This window comes from Rhinoderma darwinii, chromosome 7 (genome assembly GCF_050947455.1).
Source record: "Rhinoderma darwinii isolate aRhiDar2 chromosome 7, aRhiDar2.hap1, whole genome shotgun sequence".
In the NCBI taxonomy this organism is placed as follows: Eukaryota; Metazoa; Chordata; class Amphibia; order Anura; family Rhinodermatidae; genus Rhinoderma; species Rhinoderma darwinii.
The window spans coordinates 73,024,723-73,043,236 of NC_134693.1; the positions used below are offsets into that span (position 1 = coordinate 73,024,723).

General features: G+C 41.3%; 1 protein-coding gene across 2 annotated transcripts in view; it reads right to left on the reverse strand.

Annotated features, from left to right (window-relative positions):
• Positions 1-17,654, reverse strand: part of LOC142657962 (putative RNA-binding protein Luc7-like 2) — a 92,303-nt gene extending 74,649 nt beyond the window's left edge. The window contains exons 1-2 of one of the 2 annotated variants that reach the window (XM_075833541.1): positions 17,259-17,654; positions 11,427-11,497 (exon numbers count right to left, since the gene is read on the reverse strand). In XM_075833541.1, coding sequence (XP_075689656.1) covers positions 11,427-11,484 — 58 coding nt within the window. In that variant the 5' untranslated portion in view covers positions 11,485-11,497; positions 17,259-17,654. The remainder of the gene's footprint in view (positions 1-11,426; positions 11,498-17,258) is intronic. The other variant, XM_075833540.1, reaches the window with a different exon arrangement.
• Between the last annotated feature and the right edge of the window lie 860 nt (positions 17,655-18,514).

Sequence of the window (18,514 nt, forward strand, 5' to 3'; positions counted from 1 at the left end):
CCTGAAAAAAAAAATCGCTTTTTGAAATTTTCTTAAAAATATGAGAAATTGCTGCTAAAGTTCTAAGCCTTGTAACATCCTCGAAAAATAAAAGGATGTTCAAAAAACTATGCAAACAAAGTAGACATAAGGGAGATGTTAATTGGTAACTATTTTGTGTGGTATTACTATCTGTTTTACAAGCAGATGCATTAAAAATTGGAAAAATCATAATTTCTTCATATTTTCGCTAAATGTTGGTGTTTTTCACAAATAAGCAATGAATTTATCGACCAAATTTTTGCACTAAACTAAAGTACAATATGTCACGAGAAAACAATCTCAGAATCAATTGGATAGGTAAAAGCATTCCGGAGTTATTACCACATAAAGTGATACATGTCAGATTTGAAAAAATGGGTCTGGTCCTCAAGGCCAAAATGAGCTGGGTACTCAAGGGGTTAATCAACTTCTAAATTAACCAAACAAGATGTGGGGCTTTTCAGTGTTATTCAGAAGTGCAGATGTGATTCTCAAAAACAATAAGGCCCTGTTCACAGAGTTTTTTTGACACGTTTTTTGACGCGGAAACCACGCCAAAAAACGGCCAAAAATGCCTCCCATTGATTTCAATGGGAGGCAGAGGCGTTTTTTTCCCCCCACGAGAGGAAAAACCGCCTCGCGGTAAAAAACAAGCGTCATGCCCTATCTTCGGGCGTTTACGTCTCTGACCTCCCATTGACATCAATGGGAAGCAGAGAAAGCGTATTTCGCTGCGTTTTTTGCCTGTAGCACTCAATGGGACACCGCGAAAATCACAGCAAACGGCGTGCAGGCAGGCCAAAATCTGCCTCAAAATCCCAAACGAAATTTTGAGACAGAATTTTCCTCCTGCAAAAAAACTGTGTGAACAGGGCCTTCATGCTAAGCAGAGGGTTTTAAGCCCTTAACCCCTTCCCGCTCCTTGACGTACTATTACGTCATGGCAGCTGTATCGTTCGCGCTCCATGCCGTAATAGTACGTCTCGGGAGTAACGGCCGTTTCGGCCGTCCTCCCGACACATACAGGAGCTGTGACGCTGCTGTCTTGTTCAGCAGCTGTCACAGCTCCTACAGCGGGGACCGATCGCTGTGTCCCCGCTGATTAACCCCTTAAAAGCCGCGTTCTATAGAGTTCGCGGCTTTTTAGGGGTTAAGCTGCCATCGCCGGCCTGCTACGCGATAGCGGCCGGCGATGGTGACTATGGCAACCGGACACCAAACAATGGCGTCCGGCTATGCCATAGACGGAAGCCTAGTGGGTCCTGACAACGTCAGGACCCACTATGCTTGCTGTCAGTGAGTAGCTGACAGTTCTAATACACTGCACTACGCATGTAGTGCAGTGTATTAGAATAGCGATCAGAGCCTCCTGCCCTCATGTCCCCTAGTGGGACAAAGTAATAAAGTTTAAAAAAAGTTAAAAAAAGATGTGTAAAAATAAAATAAAAGATTTAAAAGTAATAAAAGTAAAAATCCCCCCTTTTCCCTTATCAGTCCTTTATTATTAATAAAAATATATAAACAAACAAATTAACTATACATAATTGGTATCGCCGCGTCCGTAACGGCCTGAACTACAAAATTATTTCATTATTTATCCCGCACGGTGAACGCCGTAAAAAATAATAAACCGAACCACAATCACAATTCTTTGGTCACTTCACCTCCCAAAAAATGGAATAAAAAGAGATCAAAAAGAAAAAATGTACAAAAAAAGGAAACTGATCGAAACTACAGTTCGTTACGCAAAACATAAGTCCTCGCACGGCTTTATTGATTGAAAAATAAAAACGTTATGGCACTTAGAATAAGGTAAAACAAAAAGTGAATGATTGTTTACAAAACGTATTTTATTGTGCAAACGCCATAAGACATAAAAAAAAACTATAAACATAGGGTATCGCCGTAATCGTATCGCCCCGCAGAATAAAGTGAATATGTCATTTATAGCGCACGGTGAACGCTGTAAAAAAAAAAAAGAAAAGAAAAACAATAGTAGAATTGCTGTTTTTTAGTCACCACGCCACCTAAAAATAGAATAAAAACTGATCAAAAAGCTGCATGCACCCCAAGAAAACTACAATGTATTCCTCAAGGGGTCTAGTTTCCAAATTGGGGTCACTTTTGGGGGGTTCCCAATGTTTTGGCACCACAAGACCTCTTCAAACTGGACATGGTGCCTAATAAAAAAGAGGCCTCAAAATCCACCAGGTTCTCCTTTGCTTCGGAGGCCGGTGCTTCAGTCCATTACCGCACTAGCGCCACATGTGGGATATTTCTCAAAACTGCAGAATCTGGGCAATACGTATTAAGTTGCGTTTCTCTGATAAATCCTTTTGTGTTATAAAAAAAAATGGTATAAAGAGGATTTTCTGACAAAAAAAATATGTAAATTTCACCTCTACTTTGCTCTATGCGGTGTGGTATAAGAAGCTGGCCGGGCACATCATACAGATGGCTTTGTACAATGCGTACATGCTACGTCGATGTGCAGGCCAGACGGGAACTTTCCTGGAATTTCAAGAGGTGATTATCAAGAACCTAATCTTTAGGGACCAAGAAGGGGGGGCACCCAGTACTTCTGGAAGAGAGCCCACACGCATCGTACCAGGGCAACACTTTCCAGGAGAAGTTCCCCAAACTGGCAAGAAGGGAAAAAGTCAAAAGAGGTGCAAAGTCTGCTATAAGAGGGCGATAATGGATGACACAATATATCAATGTGACACGTGTACCGAATAACCAGAGCTCTGTATGAAAGTGTTTTAAAATTTATCATACATCCCTTGGTTTATAATTTACCCCAATTTTACTTACCCTGATGCACTCCGCACAGCTTATCCCCCCTCGTCTTTCCCCTCTGGGCCCTGCTGTGTGTCCAGGCAGCTGATAACAGCCACATGTAGGGTATTGCCATACCCGGGAGAACCCACATTACAGTTTATGGGGTGTAGGTCTCCGGTCAAAATGCTCACTACACCTCTAGATGAATGCCTTAAGGGTGTAGTTTTTAAAACGGGGTCACTTCTTGCGGGTTTCAACTGTACTGGTACCTCAGGGGCTTCTGCATACATGATTTCGCACTAGAAAATCCAGAGTAGGCCAAATGGTGGTCCTTTCCTTCTGAGCCCTCCCATGGGCCCAAACGGCAGTTTATCACAACAAATGGGGTATTGCGGCACTCAGAACAAATTGCGCAACAGAATGGGGTATTTTGTTTCTTGTGAAAATAAGAATTTTCAGCCAAAACTACATATTATTTGACAAAAATAATTTTGTTTTCATTCCCAGCCCAATTCAAATAAGTTCTGTGAAGAAACTATGGGGTCTAAATGGTCACATTACCCATAAATGAATTCCTTGAGTGGTGTAGTTTCCAAAATCGGGTCACTTCTGCTGGGTTTCCATTTCTTTGATACCTCTGGGGCTCTGCAAATGTGACATGGCACCTGAAAACCAATCCAGCAAAATCTGCACTCCAAAGAACACACACTCCTTCCCTTCTGAGGCCTCCCATGGGCCCAAACAGCAGTTTATTGCCACAAATGGGGTATTGATGCACTCAGGAGAAATTGGGCAACAAAAGTGAGTATTTTGTTCCCTGTGAAAATAAGAAATTTTGGTAAAAAATTACATCTTATTGGAAAAAATGTCATTTTTTTAATGTCACAGCCCAATTGAAATAGGTGCTGTGAAAAAACTGTGTGGTCAAAATGCTAACAACCATAAATGAATTCCTTGAGGGGTGTAGTTTCCAAAATGGGGTCAGTTTTGGTGGGTTTCCATTGCTTTGATACCTCTGAGGCTCTGCAAATGCGACATGGCACCCGAAAACCAATCCAACAAAATCTGGACTCCAACAAACATATAGCGCTCCTTTCCTTCTGAGCCCTCCCATGGGCCCAAACGGCAGTTTATCACCACAAATGGGGTATTGCCACACTAAGGACAAATTGGGCAACAAAATGGGGTATTTTGTTCCCTGTGAAAATAAGAAATTTTTATCACAAATGATATTTTATTGGAAAAAATGACTTTTTTTTCATTTCAGAGCCCAATTCAAATACGTGCTGTGAAAAAACTGTGCGGTCAAAATGGTAACAACAACCCTAAATTAATTCCTTGAGGCGTGTAGTTTCCAAAATGGGGTCACTATTGGGGGATTCCTACTGTTTTGACACCTCAACACCTCTTCAAACCTGGCATGCTGCCTAAAATATATTCTAATAAAAAAAAAAGAGGACTCAAAATGCACTAGGTGCTTCTTTGCTTCTAGGGCTTGTGTTTTAGTCCACGAGCGCAGTAGGGCCACATGTGGGACATTTCTAAAAACTGCAGAATCTGGACAATACATATTTAGTAGTGTTTCTCTGGTAAAACCTTCTCTGTTACAGAAAAAAAAATGAATAAAATTGAAATTCAGCAAGAAAAATGAAATTTGCACATTTCACCTCCACTTTGCTTTAATTCCTGTGAAATGCCTGAAGGGTTAAAAAACTTTATAACTGCTGTTTTGAATACTTTGAGGGGTCTAGTTTTTAAAATGGGGTGTTTTATCAGGGTTTCTAATACATAGGCCCCACAAAGCCACTTCAGAACTCAAGAGGTACCTTAAAAAAAAGGCTTTTGAAATTTTCTTAAAAATATGTGAAATTGCTGTTTATGTTCTAAGCCGTGTAACGTCCAAGAAAAATAAAAGAATGTTCAAAAAACGATGCAAATCTAAAGTAGACATATGGGAAATGTGAACTAGTAACTATTTTGGGTGGTATAACCGTCTGTTTTACAAGCAGATGCATTTAAATTCTGAAAAATGCAATTTTTTCACAATTTTCTCTAAATTTTGCAATTTTTCACGAACATGAAGCCCAATGTGTCACGAGAAAACAATCTCAGAATCGCTTGGATAGGTTTAAGCATTCCGACGTTATTACCACAAATGTCAGATTTGAAAAATGGGCTCTGAGCCTTAAGGCCAAAACTAGGCTGCGTCCTTAAGGGGTTAAGAACACAGTCTATTTTGGCTTTATGGACCAGGAGCATTTTTTTTAAATCTGACATGTGTCACTTTATGTGGTAATAACTTTGGAGTGCATTTTATCAAGCGATTCTGAGATTATTTTCTCGTCACACATTTTACTTTAAGTTAGGCCACATTCACCCGAGCGTATCAGATTCATGTGCGTGAAAAAACGCACGTGATTCTGGTCCGTGTGTGTTGCGTTTTGCATCAGTGTGCTTTGCGAGTGGCATGCGTTTTTCACGCACTCGCAAAGCACATTTTTTTTTTCAATGGAATTGATACACATCCATGTGCAGTGCGTGATTTGTGCATCTGTGTGCTGTGCAAGATTTTCACGCACCCATTGACTTCAATGGGTGCGTAGGTGCGTGAAAAACACACCAATATAGGACATGCAGTAAGTTTCACGCAATGGACACAAACTCCTGCATGTGTGAATGGCCTCATTGAAATCAATGAGTCAGTGTGCTGTGCATGATTTTCACCGACAGCACACGGACGAGTTTTACACTAGTCTGAATGAGCCCTTCGTGGTAAAATTTGGGTGATACATTCAGTTTTTGTGAAAAAAAACAACTAAATTTAGAGGAATTTTGAAAAATTTGCATTTTTATTAACTTAAACGTATCTGCTTGTAAGACAGATAGTAATACCACACAAAAGTTACTAGTTAGCATTTCCCATGTCTGCATAGCTTTTTTGAACATTTTTCTAGGGCGTTACAAGGCTTAGAACTTTTGCAGCAATTTCTCACATTTCCAAGAAAATTTCAAAAGCCTTTTTGTTTAGGGACCAGTTCAATTCTGAAGTGGCTTTGAGGGCCCTACATATTAGAAACCCCTTATAAATCACTTTTAAAAACTGCACCCCTCAAAGTATTCAAAACAGGATTTAGAAAATCTTACCCTATATGCATTTCACAAAAATGAACGTAAAGGAGGTGAAATTTACAAATGTATTTTTTTTGCAGAATCCATTTTTTTCTGTAACAGAAGGTTTTACCAGAGAAACGCAACTCAATATCAGGGTATGTGCACACGATGAGAGGCATTTACGGCTGAAATGACAGCCTGTTTTCAGTAGAAAACAGCTGCCTCGTTTCAGCCGTAAATGCTCCTCCTCGTAATATACAAGGCGTCTGTGAGTTCAATGAAGAACGGCTCAAATTACGTGGCAAAGAAGTGCCCTGCACTTCTTTGCCGAGGCAGTCAATTTACGCGTCGTCGTTTGACAGCTGTCAAACGACGACGCGTAAATTACAGGTCGTCGACAAACCCATTCAAATGAATGGGCAGCTTTTTGCCGACGTATTGTAGCCCTATTTTCAGGCGTAAATCGAGGCATAATACGCCTTGTTTACGCCTGAAAATAGGTCGTGTGAACCCAGCCTTACCCAAATTCTGCAGTTTTTAGAAATATCCCACATGTGGCCCTAGCGTGCTAATAGACAAAATCCGGCCTCAGAATAAAAGGAGCACCTAGTGGATTTTGAGGCCTCCTTTTTATTAATTATATTTTAGGCACCATGTCAGGTTAGAAGAGGTCTCGTGATGCCAAAACAAAAGATATACCCCCAAAAGTGACCCCATTTCGGAGACTACACCCCACAAGGAATCTATCTAGTAATGTAGTGATCATTTTGACCCCACAGGATTTTTTTGACAAATTTAGTGGAATTAGGACGTGAAAAAGTTTTCTAATAAAATTTTGTTTTAGCTCAGATTTTTCCATTTTCATAATAGACAAGACTTTTTTTCTTTACAAAAGGATAAAAGGAGAAAAAGCGCCCCAAGATTAGTAAAGCAAGCTCTCCCGAGTAGGGCAATACCCCGCATGTGGTCATAAATTGCTGTTTGGACACATGGCAGGGCTCAGAAAGGCAGGAGTGCTATTTGGCATTCAGATTGTGCTGGAGTGATTTTTCTGCGTCATGTCGCATTTGCAAAACCCGAGGTACCAGAGTACAGTGGAAGCCCCCAAGAAGTGACCCCATTTTGGAAACTACACCCCTCAAGGCATTTATAATTTGCCTGTACATATGATGGGGCTCAGAAGTGAAGAGCAACATGCGCATGTGAGGCCTATTATGGTGATTTTCACAGCATTGGCCCACAAATGCAGGGCTCTGAGGTCAAATAATAAAACAATCCCCCCAAAGAAGTGACCCTTATTTTAGAAACTACACCCCTTGGGGCATTTTAAAGGGGTGTAGTGAGCATTTTGACCCCACAGGTGATTTTTCATTAGAGATTAATGCGCATCGGACGGTGCAAAGTAAAAATTGCCGTTTTCCACTGATTTGTAATTTTAGTGCACAATGTGTTTTGCCCAGTTTGTGCCACTGAAGACACATACCTCAAACTTAAGCGGGTTCTACCGGGTATGATGCCATATAAGTGGCCGTAAACTGCTGTTTTGGCACACTGAAGGGTTCCGAAGAGAGGGAGCGCCATTTGGCTTTTGGAGCATGGATTTTTTTTGGTAGATCTGTTTGGGGTTTTACTGGTATTTCAGTTTATAATGTGGTGGCATATGTAAGATGTGTGGAGTACATCAGTGCATAATAAGAGGGTATAATAATGGGGTAAATAAATAATAGTAAGTAAATGTGTGGACAGTGTCGCACTGATAAATGGTGCCCGATCATAACTGCTTTTGGAACACATTGTGTGTCGCCATATTCTGCGAGACAGAACTTTATTTTCTTTCCACTGAAGCTGTGTGAGGGCTAATTCTTTGCAGGACAATCTGCACTTTTCATTGGTACCATTTTGGTGTATATACGATTTCTTGCAAAAAAAATTTGGCAGGGAAGTTGACGAACAATGCTGAAGTTTGTTGTTTTTTTTTCTCCCCACTGTTCAACGTGAGCTATAAAACAATTTTTTCTTTATTCTGTGGGGCGATACCAAATGTACATTTTTTTTTATGTTTTGCCCAATAAAATCCCTTTTTTTTTTTTTTCAAAGAGACTCACATTATAAGTGCCCTATCTCCTAAATAAGGAGATGGGCGCTGTAATGTAGGTGACATTAATGCTTTTTATTTAGAAAAACTATTTTTACCACTTTGGGCGATTTTTAGCTTTATGCTAATTAGTTTCTTAACGCCCAAGTGGGCGTGTTTTCTCTCCATTCATTTACACTGCACTAGCGATATAGCTATATCGCTATGTGCAGCCACATACACTAACATTACTGCAGGGTCATGATAATGACTATACATCACTTAATAGCCTGGACGTGATGTTTATTCAGAATCCAGACACGTCTGAATCTTTTCTGTGAGATTTCCAGCAAGGCAAACGTAATCTCGCGAGATTACGATGTAAACTGTCATTTAAAACGAGATTACGTTTCCTTGCTGGAAATCTCACAGAAAAGATTGACGTGTCAGGATCCTGACTACACATCACATCCTGGCTGGATGTAATGTATATTCATGGTCAGGACACTGCAGTAATGTTAGCGTGTGTGTATGAGGCTGCACATAACGATATAGCTATATCGCTAGTGCAGTGTAAATGAATGAAGAGAAGTGCATGATGCTGATTGGTCAGCGTCATGCACTCCCCTGTACAACGCCCACTTGGTCTAAAGTAAAAAAACGCCCACTTGGGCATTAAGAAAATAATTTGCATAAAGCTAAAAATCGCTCATAAAGTGGTAAAAATAGATAGTTTTTCTAAATAAAATGCATTACTGTCACCTACTCGGGCTCTACGTTCTGCCAACGACCTTAGATTAAAATCCTCCATAATCCGAACCTCCCACTACCGTCTCCAGGATTTCTCTCGTGCTGCACCCGTCCTCTGGAATGTGCTACCCCAGACAATCAGATTAATTCCCAATATCCACAGTTTTAAACGTGCCCTGAAAACACATCTATTTGGACAGGCCTATAACATTCCCTAATCTGACTCCTTTCCATGGCCCTCCATTTAGATTAGTCATCAGAATAAGATTCCCTCACACTCCTTCTCTTCATGTCCGTCATACACGGATACTGGCTGGTGACCGGCTCATGCAGCTTTATGTTACCACCGCATGTGTATAAAAATGGCCGGACCATTGTACAGAACAAACACTATTACACTTTGTGTCTCCCTTATGTCCTCATAGATTGTAAGCTCTTGCGAGCAGGGTCCTCACTCCCCAGGTTTGAATTGTAAATGAACTTTGTCACTATGTAATGTCTGATATTGTTTGTTTCATGTCCCCTCTAAATTGTAAAGTGCTGCGTAATATGTTGGCGCTATATAAAGATTATTATTATTATTCTTATATAGGAGATAGGGCACTTATGTGGTGACAGAGCCTCTTTAAATAATTTATTTTTTGTGTCATTATTTTCAGTCAAAAAAGCTGGACTTTTTTTTTGTAATTTTTATTGGTACTATTTTGCGGTACATGCAACTTTTTGATCACTTTTAATCTATGTTTTGGGAGGGGTGGTAATAAAAAAAAAAAAAAACACACGAGATTCTTGCATTGTTTGTTATTTTATTTTTTACGGCGTTCACCATTCGGGAAAAACAACATTATAGTTTGATAGTTTCGGTCGTTACGAACGCGGGGATACCAAATGTGTACTTTTTTTTTTTTTTTTAAAGGGTAACTAAATGTTCGACAAACTTCTGACATGTCAGAAGTTTTGATTGGTGGGGGTCTCGGTGCTCGGACCCCAACCAATCGCTAAAACGAGGTGGCAGAAGTGCTCATTTAAGCACCCATGTAAGCCGAATACGGTATTCAACCAGTCAAAACCCTTGCACAACTGAGATAAACTGAAACCATTGGCACCAGACCCATCACCATTGACGGAAAACTCAGACGGAACGGAGCCCTGACGCAGATGTGAACATAGCCTTAGAGGGTAAAACCAGGCTTTTATGCTCCAAAATCAGCCTGATGAGCCGTGTGAACATTATTCTAATACATTGCACTAACCACATAGTAAAATTTATCGCAGTAGGTGGAACAAGCACTCGTCTGCTAAAATGTCCTTTATATTTGTAACCATGTCAAAACATCAATACAAAAAAAAAAAACAGAGCATCCACAAAGAATTAACCCAAAAGGCGCATTTCTGACTCAGAGTCCTTAGTCATAGTTATGACTAAGGACTCAGAGTGTCTGGAATGCACCAGGACCGTGCACAGAGTGGGGCAAGCTTCAAACCCCCTTTTTTACTAACCACCTACTACAATGCATTAGAGCGGTCAGTCATTCACCAACAGCAAGCCTATAAGGCTCCGCCTCAGGGCGGAGCACAACAGGCTTCTGTACTTGGCAGACAATAGGACATAGTTAGGCCTCCATTTGCCAAAGCAGCCATCAGTACCCCAGCATTTGCAACGCTGGAGTGACGATCGGCTAGGAACCCTACACATGTAGCGCTTGCTTTTGAGCGTGGCATCTAAGAGGTTATTTGGACGGATTGGAGGTTAGCTTCAGTCCTGGCAGCAGGATGTCGGTTTCTGAGCCCGTGCCATCACTGCAACGTACAGTTACGTTGAGTTGCGGGAAGTCATTGCCCACAACGACGTAACTGTACGTTGGATGTCGTTAAGGAGTTAATAAAAAAAATATATATATTTCTAAATATTGAGAGCTGGGATCAGTCAAGTATTTTATAACCAAGAGTGTGAAACTACTTTGAATGACAAAAGCAGTGATCTACACACAGGTCTTGATAGGGATTCTCGAAGACAAAACCTGAAAAGACAAAGCTAGTGCCATGCCTTATGGCATAGTTTTTGAATAATTTTGAGATGGTCAAGACCGTAGGCTAATATAGATGGATAAAAATAAAAAATAAAAAAAAATTGTCAATAGCTATAGACGCATACTGGTTTACTAAACTCGACTTCCCTAAATCTAAACACATACAACTAAATGATACTTCAAGCTTTAGGGTATGTTCACACGCAAAACAGCTGTAAAATACAGGGCTGTTTTAAAGGGAAAACAGCCTCTGATTTTCAGCCGTTTTTTAAACATCAAACGTTCTTTAAGGCATTTGCAGCCGTTTTTCCCATTGAAATCAATGGGCAGATGTTTGGAGGTGTTCAGCTTCCGGTTTTTCAGACGTTTTTCTAGGCGTTTACGGCCCGAAAAACAGCTGAAAATAAGCCGTGTGAACATACCCTTAGAGTTTCACATTTTTAGTTTACCAAAACCAAATGTAGTTATTTTCCTTAGTAACCATGCTAGCTCAGGTTTCTTTGTCTACAACAGGAGACGTGTGGCCTTTTTATAGTCCGTTTATATAGGTTGCTTCACTCTGTTGGGGCCAGCAGCTGCAAGACTTAACTGTTTGGTTACACAACCTGTTTTTTTCTTCCACATTTATTAACACATCTGAAAAGTTTGTTATAACTCACGGCTCGGCGAATGCGGGGCCTTTCTGATACTCCCTTGCGGATTGAAGTAGGCAGGCATAGATACATTGAACCTTTATAAATAAAACAAGGGGGCCAGATTGTTCAGTTTGTATAAAATACATTGCGTCTGCCAGCATTTTAACACAGTATCAAAGTACATGTTGATCCAGACTTTATGAAAAACAATAAAAAGTTATTCCCTCCCACACCAATTTAAATATAATTTCCAGGCATGTAGTTTCACACATCAAAGTATCTTTATTTATTTTTATACGAAATGAAATACAAAATTCAATGGTTTTGTAACCACATAAATTTCATGCCATGTTTAATACCAATAGGGATTTTAGCTTGTAAAGTATTGAACAGTGTGGTTTACAAAATGTAAAGAAAAAAGGTAAAATTTACTGCAGAATTAATAGAATTAAATGGCAAAATACGGTTTACGTAAAAAACAAAAATCAGATAAGCACAGTCCTATAGAATTACATGTAAAACCACATACCTGGTTATTTCCATAAGTCATGCATTGATTGACAGTGTGTACAGTCTCCAAAAGGATCAAGACAATCTGTTTAACCACAAGACCAAACATAAAAAAATAAATCGAGGAAGGCAGGAATCACAGCACAGGTTTCCAAGCAGAACCAAACCACAGGAAGAGAGTGGGAAAAATATGAGAGAAGCATGTGGAGCTCAAACTTTATAAACTCTGTTAAAAGGGATGATCCTCGACACTTAACAGGGGTTTTCCATCCCCTAAAAATTGTTGGCCTATCCTCAGGATAGGCCATCAATATCTGATCAGTCAGGGTCCAACAGCTGGGACCCCTACCAATGAGCTGTTTTGAAGGGGCCGCAGCACTCGTACGAGTGCGGCTTCTCATTAATTTCCCTTACTGCTCATACTGTGAGGGTCAATGTAAACGATGCGTATTACATGCGATTTTGCTGCGGGTATTTACATGCAGCAAAACCGCAGCGTAATACAGTACCAGCATAAATAGATTCCAGGAAATCTCATGTACACGCTGCAGTATTTTCCCGCACGTAAATTGACCTGCGGATTTTAAAATCTGTAGCATAATCAAGATTTAGGACGCAAAAGAGTAGCGAAATGTCAGAAATTAATCAATAAATAAATAATATGTACCTCAAAATGGTGCTATTGGAAAATACAACTTGTCCCGCAAAAAACAAGACCTTATACAGCTCAGTCGACGCAAAAATAAAAAAAAAAGTTATAGCTCTTGGAATGCGACGATGGAAAAACGTAAAAAATAGCTTGGTCATTAAGGTCTAAAATAGGCTGGTCATTAAGGAGTTAATATCGTAATGTATGTCTTAATTGACGGGGAATAGACAACACAAATACATATCAAATAGTGTGTCAGCATCCCGATAAAGCATTTTATAACTGCAGATTATATTCTGATAAATGTCAGTTTTTCTACCCTTTCAATGGCCAAATATGGATTCACTATATTGAATGGGAAATTATTCTTGCAAAAAAAAAATTCTCAGTGAATGCATTAAAAGCAGAATACCAGTCGTGGATCAGCTAAAAAATGTAAATCTGTGCTAATATTTTTCAACAATGTATCCCTATTAAAAAAATTTCCACAAATTTTGTGTTAGGCTATGTTCACAGAGTTTTTTTGACGCGGAAACCGCGCCAAAAAAACTCGGCAAAAACGGCCCGAAAATGCCTTCCATTGATTTCAATGGGAGACAGAGGCGTCTTTTTCCCGCGAGCGGTAAAACCGCCTCGCGGGAAAAAGCAGCGCCATGACCTATCTTCGGCCATTTACGCCTCTGACCTCCCATTGACTTCAATGGGAGGCAGAGAAAGCGTATGTCGCGGCGTTTTATGCCCGCGGGTGAAAAATGCCACGAAAATCGGCGTGCAGGGAGAGGAAAATCTGCCTCAAACCTCCAAATGGAATTTTGAGGCAGAAATTCCGCCTGCAAAAAACTCAGTGTGAACATAGCCTTAGGCTATGTTCACACGGGGTCTTTTGCCGAGTTTTTTGACGCGGAAACCGCGTCGCAAAACTCGGCAGAAACGGCCCGAGAACGCCTCCCATTGATTTCAATGGGAGGCGTCGGCGTCTTTTTCCCGCGAGCAGTAAAACTGCCTCGCGGGAAAAAGAAGTGACATGCCCTATCTTCGGGCGCTTCCGCCTCCGACCTCCCATTGACTTCAATGGGAGGCAGGAGAAAGCGTATATCTCGCTGTTTTATGCCCGCGGCGCTCAATGGCCGCGGGCGAAAAACGGCGCGATAATTGCTGTTCACACTGAGTATTTTGGGGGAGGAATATCTGCCTCAAAATTCCGTTTGGAACTTTGAGGCAGATATTCCTCCCCCAAAATACTCCGTGTGAACATAGCCTTACAATGAATGTTGTGAAAACATTAGTAATTACATATTGATGAGCTTCCAACTTTCTTTTAGGGTGATATATTAAAAAAAAAAAAATCCACCATCGTTTTTTGCATGTTTCCCACTGTAAAAACAAGCCAAATCATCTACGGGTCAGTACAAATATGGTGATACCAAAAAAAATTATAGGTTTGATAGTAGTTACTGATCACATTGGGGCCAGACACGTGATGACTAGTTGTGTCGCCATGAAGACTGTGCAACTAAACATCCAATTCCCTGCCAGCACTATAAAAAAAATAAAAAAAAATCGATTGAAATATAATAATCAGCGCGACAGGGGACCGGAATGTATGTTAGCAGTGTACTCACATACTGTAGCAAGTACCCTGCTAATACTTTTCGTTCCCCACATAAACTGGTTGGCCCAAGCGCTAGGACCCCGACTGATCCCAAGGGTTCCTGTGTTCCATGGCACATTTTTTTTTACATCGAGCATGAAGACATCTGTGCAAATCTAATCTGTCATGTTGGTCAGGGGCAGTCCTCGTAAAGTCATTCATGCCAATTGAAAGATCTGCATCCCGACAACAGAACCCCAGACCCACGATCAACAAATAGGCGTTTTAATGTAGGACGTCTGTGAAGGTGCGTTAAGTGTGTTTTATGTCACGGTTTTGTATGAAGAACCCATTTTATAGTTTGAAGGATCTGTTTCTCTGTAAGACAAAACTTATGCTAGAACGGTGTAGGAAAGCGTGTTTATTATTCCTCAAAGAGGCTCTGTCACCAGATTATAAGTGCCCTATCTCCTACATAATTTGATCGGCGCTGTAATGTAGATAACAAGTGTTTTTTATGTTGAAAAACGATCATTTTTGAGCAAGTTATGAACAATTTTAGATTTATGCCAATTACTTTCTAAATGCCCAACTGGACGTGTTTTTACTTTTGGCCAAGTGGGCGTTGAGAGACGTATGACGCTGACCAATCAGCATCATTCACTTCTCTCCATTCATGTCCATTTGTACTACGCACAGCGTGATCTCGCGAGATCATGCTGTGCTGTCACATACACCCACATTAACTTTACTGAAGTGTCTTGAGAGTGAATAGACATTGCCTCCAGCCAAGACACGATGTCTATTCACACTCCCGACACTTCGGTAAAGTTTGTGTGGGACTTAATCGCTGCACAGCGTGATCTCACGAGATCACGCTGCAGCATGCTGCTCATTGAGAACTATCTCCGATACTCCAGGGAATGGAGTTGGTATTCTATCTACCTCAGGTCACACACGCTCAGTAGCCATGTACGTACCCATCCCAAGTTCAAGGCTATCCCCAGCACTAGCGCTTTAGAGAGTTGAACACATGGCAGGGGCACAGCTGTATGCTTCCCTGCAGAACAAAGGAATGCTGAGCCCGGCTGTGCCGCTCCTCCCTGCCTCCGATTCACGTGTTCAGCCCTCAATCACAACAAGCGGCCGCTGCTCTCATTGTTGCGTACTGCATGTACCCCGAGCGCAGCCTTTGTGTGGACAATCACGGAGGATGGAGGGAATACTCAGCAGCAGTGTGTGTGACTAGTGAGAGGAGGCTAGCACAGTGACATTGACCGAGCAACGCACAGGACCGTCACATGTAGCGCTGGGACAAATATAGACAATATAGTACAAATGGACATGAATGGAGAGAAGTGTATGACTGATTGGTCAGCGTCATACACTCCTCTTTATAACACTCACTCAGTCAAAAGTTAACACGCCCAGTTGGGTATTAAGAAACCAATTAGCATAAATCTAAAATTGCTCATAACTTGCTCAAAAAATTATGTTTTTTTAAAAAACAAAACAAAAAAAAAACACTTATCTACATTACAGCGCCGATCAGATTATGTAGGAGATAGGGCACTTATAATCTGGTGACAGAGCCTCTTTATCCAAGTCTGCTATGAGAATGTAGACGTGTTAACTGTGCAACTGCAAGATTCTCGTGGGAAGCTGTGTCTGAGGCCCGTGCACATGACCGTAAATTTGATCCGCAATTGCAAATCAAAATACTGATCCATTCATTTCTATGGCCCACGGACACGTCCTATTTTTTATTTTATTTTGCGGACCGTGCTCCTATAATTTAAACGGGAGCATAGCCCGCAAATGCAGGTAACAGTCCACGGCCGGCTGTGTGCAGGGGGCCTTACTGCTTATTTCTTATGAGAAACCTTACTTGTGATTGGCTAAGCTCGAGCCAACTCCCACTTGTGGGATACAATTGTAACGGCATACTAACAATAAACCAGAGAAGAATTTTGGGTATACAAAGCATGTCTCCTAGTATCTTACTTCTCTCCAATATAACTAATGGATCGGGGGAAATGAATAAAGGGTGTCTGCTGACACACCCATCCAAACCTTCAATCCAAGACATTCAGCACAGGATTGCGTCAACGGCATTGTCCAAAACAACCTTCGCAGATGACCCTGAAAGACCAATGGCGTAGAAAATGGCCATTTGAAATCACCAATTTACGGCCAGCTCATCTATGGAGAAACCCTTGACAATGAGGAGAGCGGAGAAAGGAACCCTGAGAAATCACCGTGAAAAGAAAGAGACAAATTATTTCATTACGGACGCACCAGATCTGCAGAGATGAGTAGCGGAGTGACCACACAAGAAGTGCAGGGAACTAGTACAGAAAGCGCCACAGAGAACCGCCAGCACGGACAGAATAATTTCCGCTAAACGTCGCACACCGGTACATGGTTTGGTCGCTGTTTTTACACAGCAGCTGTGTTTTTTTCCTCCCGCCTTTCTCAAGCCTCGTTCACATCTGCGTCGGACTTCCGTTTATGGGTTCCGTTAGACCTTTCCGTCAGGGGAACCCATGAACTGAAAGCTAAACGGAAACCGTAGCTTCCGTTTGCATTACCCCTTATTTCAATGGTAACGCTTCGGTTGCAAATGGTTTCCATTCGGCTCAGTTCAGGTTTGCTTACTTTTTTGGCAGAAACAATAGCGCAGTCGACTACGCTATTTTTTCCGCTAAAAAAACAAAACGGAAACCTTAACAGAACGGAGACAAACGGAAACCATTTGCAACAGATGCACAGCCATTGAAATAAATGGGAATGAAAACGGAAGCTATGGATTCCATTCGGCTTTCCGTTCATGGGTTCCCCTGACGGAAAGGTCTAACGGAACCCATAAACGGAAGCCAGACGCAAATGTGAATGAGGCTGTACATCGGAGAAGTAGTCTATAAAGCTTTTTGGGATTGAACAAGATGGTCTCGTACATGGAGCAGCACACTGTCAAAAACACCCGCCCATGGAGCAAATAACACATTCCACCATACGTACAAACGGAGAACTCACCCGGTTCATGAAAAAGCAACAGACAACGTGAAACTAACGCGTAACAGAATACAGCAGAGGAATCACTTACCGTCCCTAGAGGTCCCCATGAGCTGGTCGAGCATGGCGCGCATTTGGGCCTGCGCCGACATTTTGAGGAGAAATGGAAAGACTGAAGGCGAACACTCTATTCGGATTTTTACACTTTCTCTCCCGTTAACTACACTCGGTGCACGCCTATTTTCCAGGAAAATGCAGGTGACCGGTCCGCTCCTCACACAGCGGCCTGTACGGCTTTATTACAGAACAAGGAAACGGACGTGATGTTTTATCGCGGGAACAAGCTATGCTATCGCTCGCTCACCGCTGGCCGCTCTGATTGGCTACTATGTCGCCCTGTTTCTTGTGTAGCAGCTGATTGGCCAGTGAAAGTGTGGCCCGCCCCCTGTCCGTGCTGTTTGCGGTAGACTGTTCGCCAAGTCACGCTCCGAGTGTGGCTGCAGTGACGTTGTAACGGAGCGTCCGCCTAGTATCATGTATCGCGATTGTGTCTGAAGTAATATAGAAATAAGTAAATTCGCTGCTTATCATATTTGAAGATCAGACAGTCTCTGATGACGTATCCTCGTATTCACGTTTTCTCTTTCCCATTGGCTGCCAGGGATTTCTGGACGTTTTGTTTCACACTTCCGACATAAACAAAAAAAAATATTTGTCCGCATTACGCATCCATAAGGCAATACAGACCCGTTGGATGTCAAGAATGTTCTTTTAGCATCCATCACGCATATACATATAGTACTGTGCCATCGGTTTAAGCAGTTATGTAAAAATGCAAAGTAATAAGTGTTAATCGTTTTTTTGATCAATTAACCCCTTCCCTCTTTGGCCACTTTTGACCTTCCTCACAGAGCCTCATTTTTCAAATCGGACATGTGTCACTTTATGTTGTAATAACTTCGGAATGCTTCCACCTATCCAAGCGATTCTGAGATTGTTTTCTCGTGACACATTGGACTTTATGTTACTGGCAAAATTTGCTCGATACATTTAGTATTTAAATGTGGAAAACACCAAAATTTTGTGAAAAATTGCAAAAATTAGCATTTTTCTAAATTTAAATGTATCTGCTTGTAAGACAGATAGTAAAACCACACAAAATAGTCGCTAATTAACATTCCCCATATGTCTACATTAGATTGACATCGTTTTTTGAACATCCTTTTATTTTTCTAGGACGTTACAAGGCTTAGAACTTTAGCAGCAATTTCTCACATATTCAAGAAAATTTCAAAAGGCTATTTTTACAGGGGCCAGTTCAGTTGTGAAGTGGCTTTGAGGGCCTTA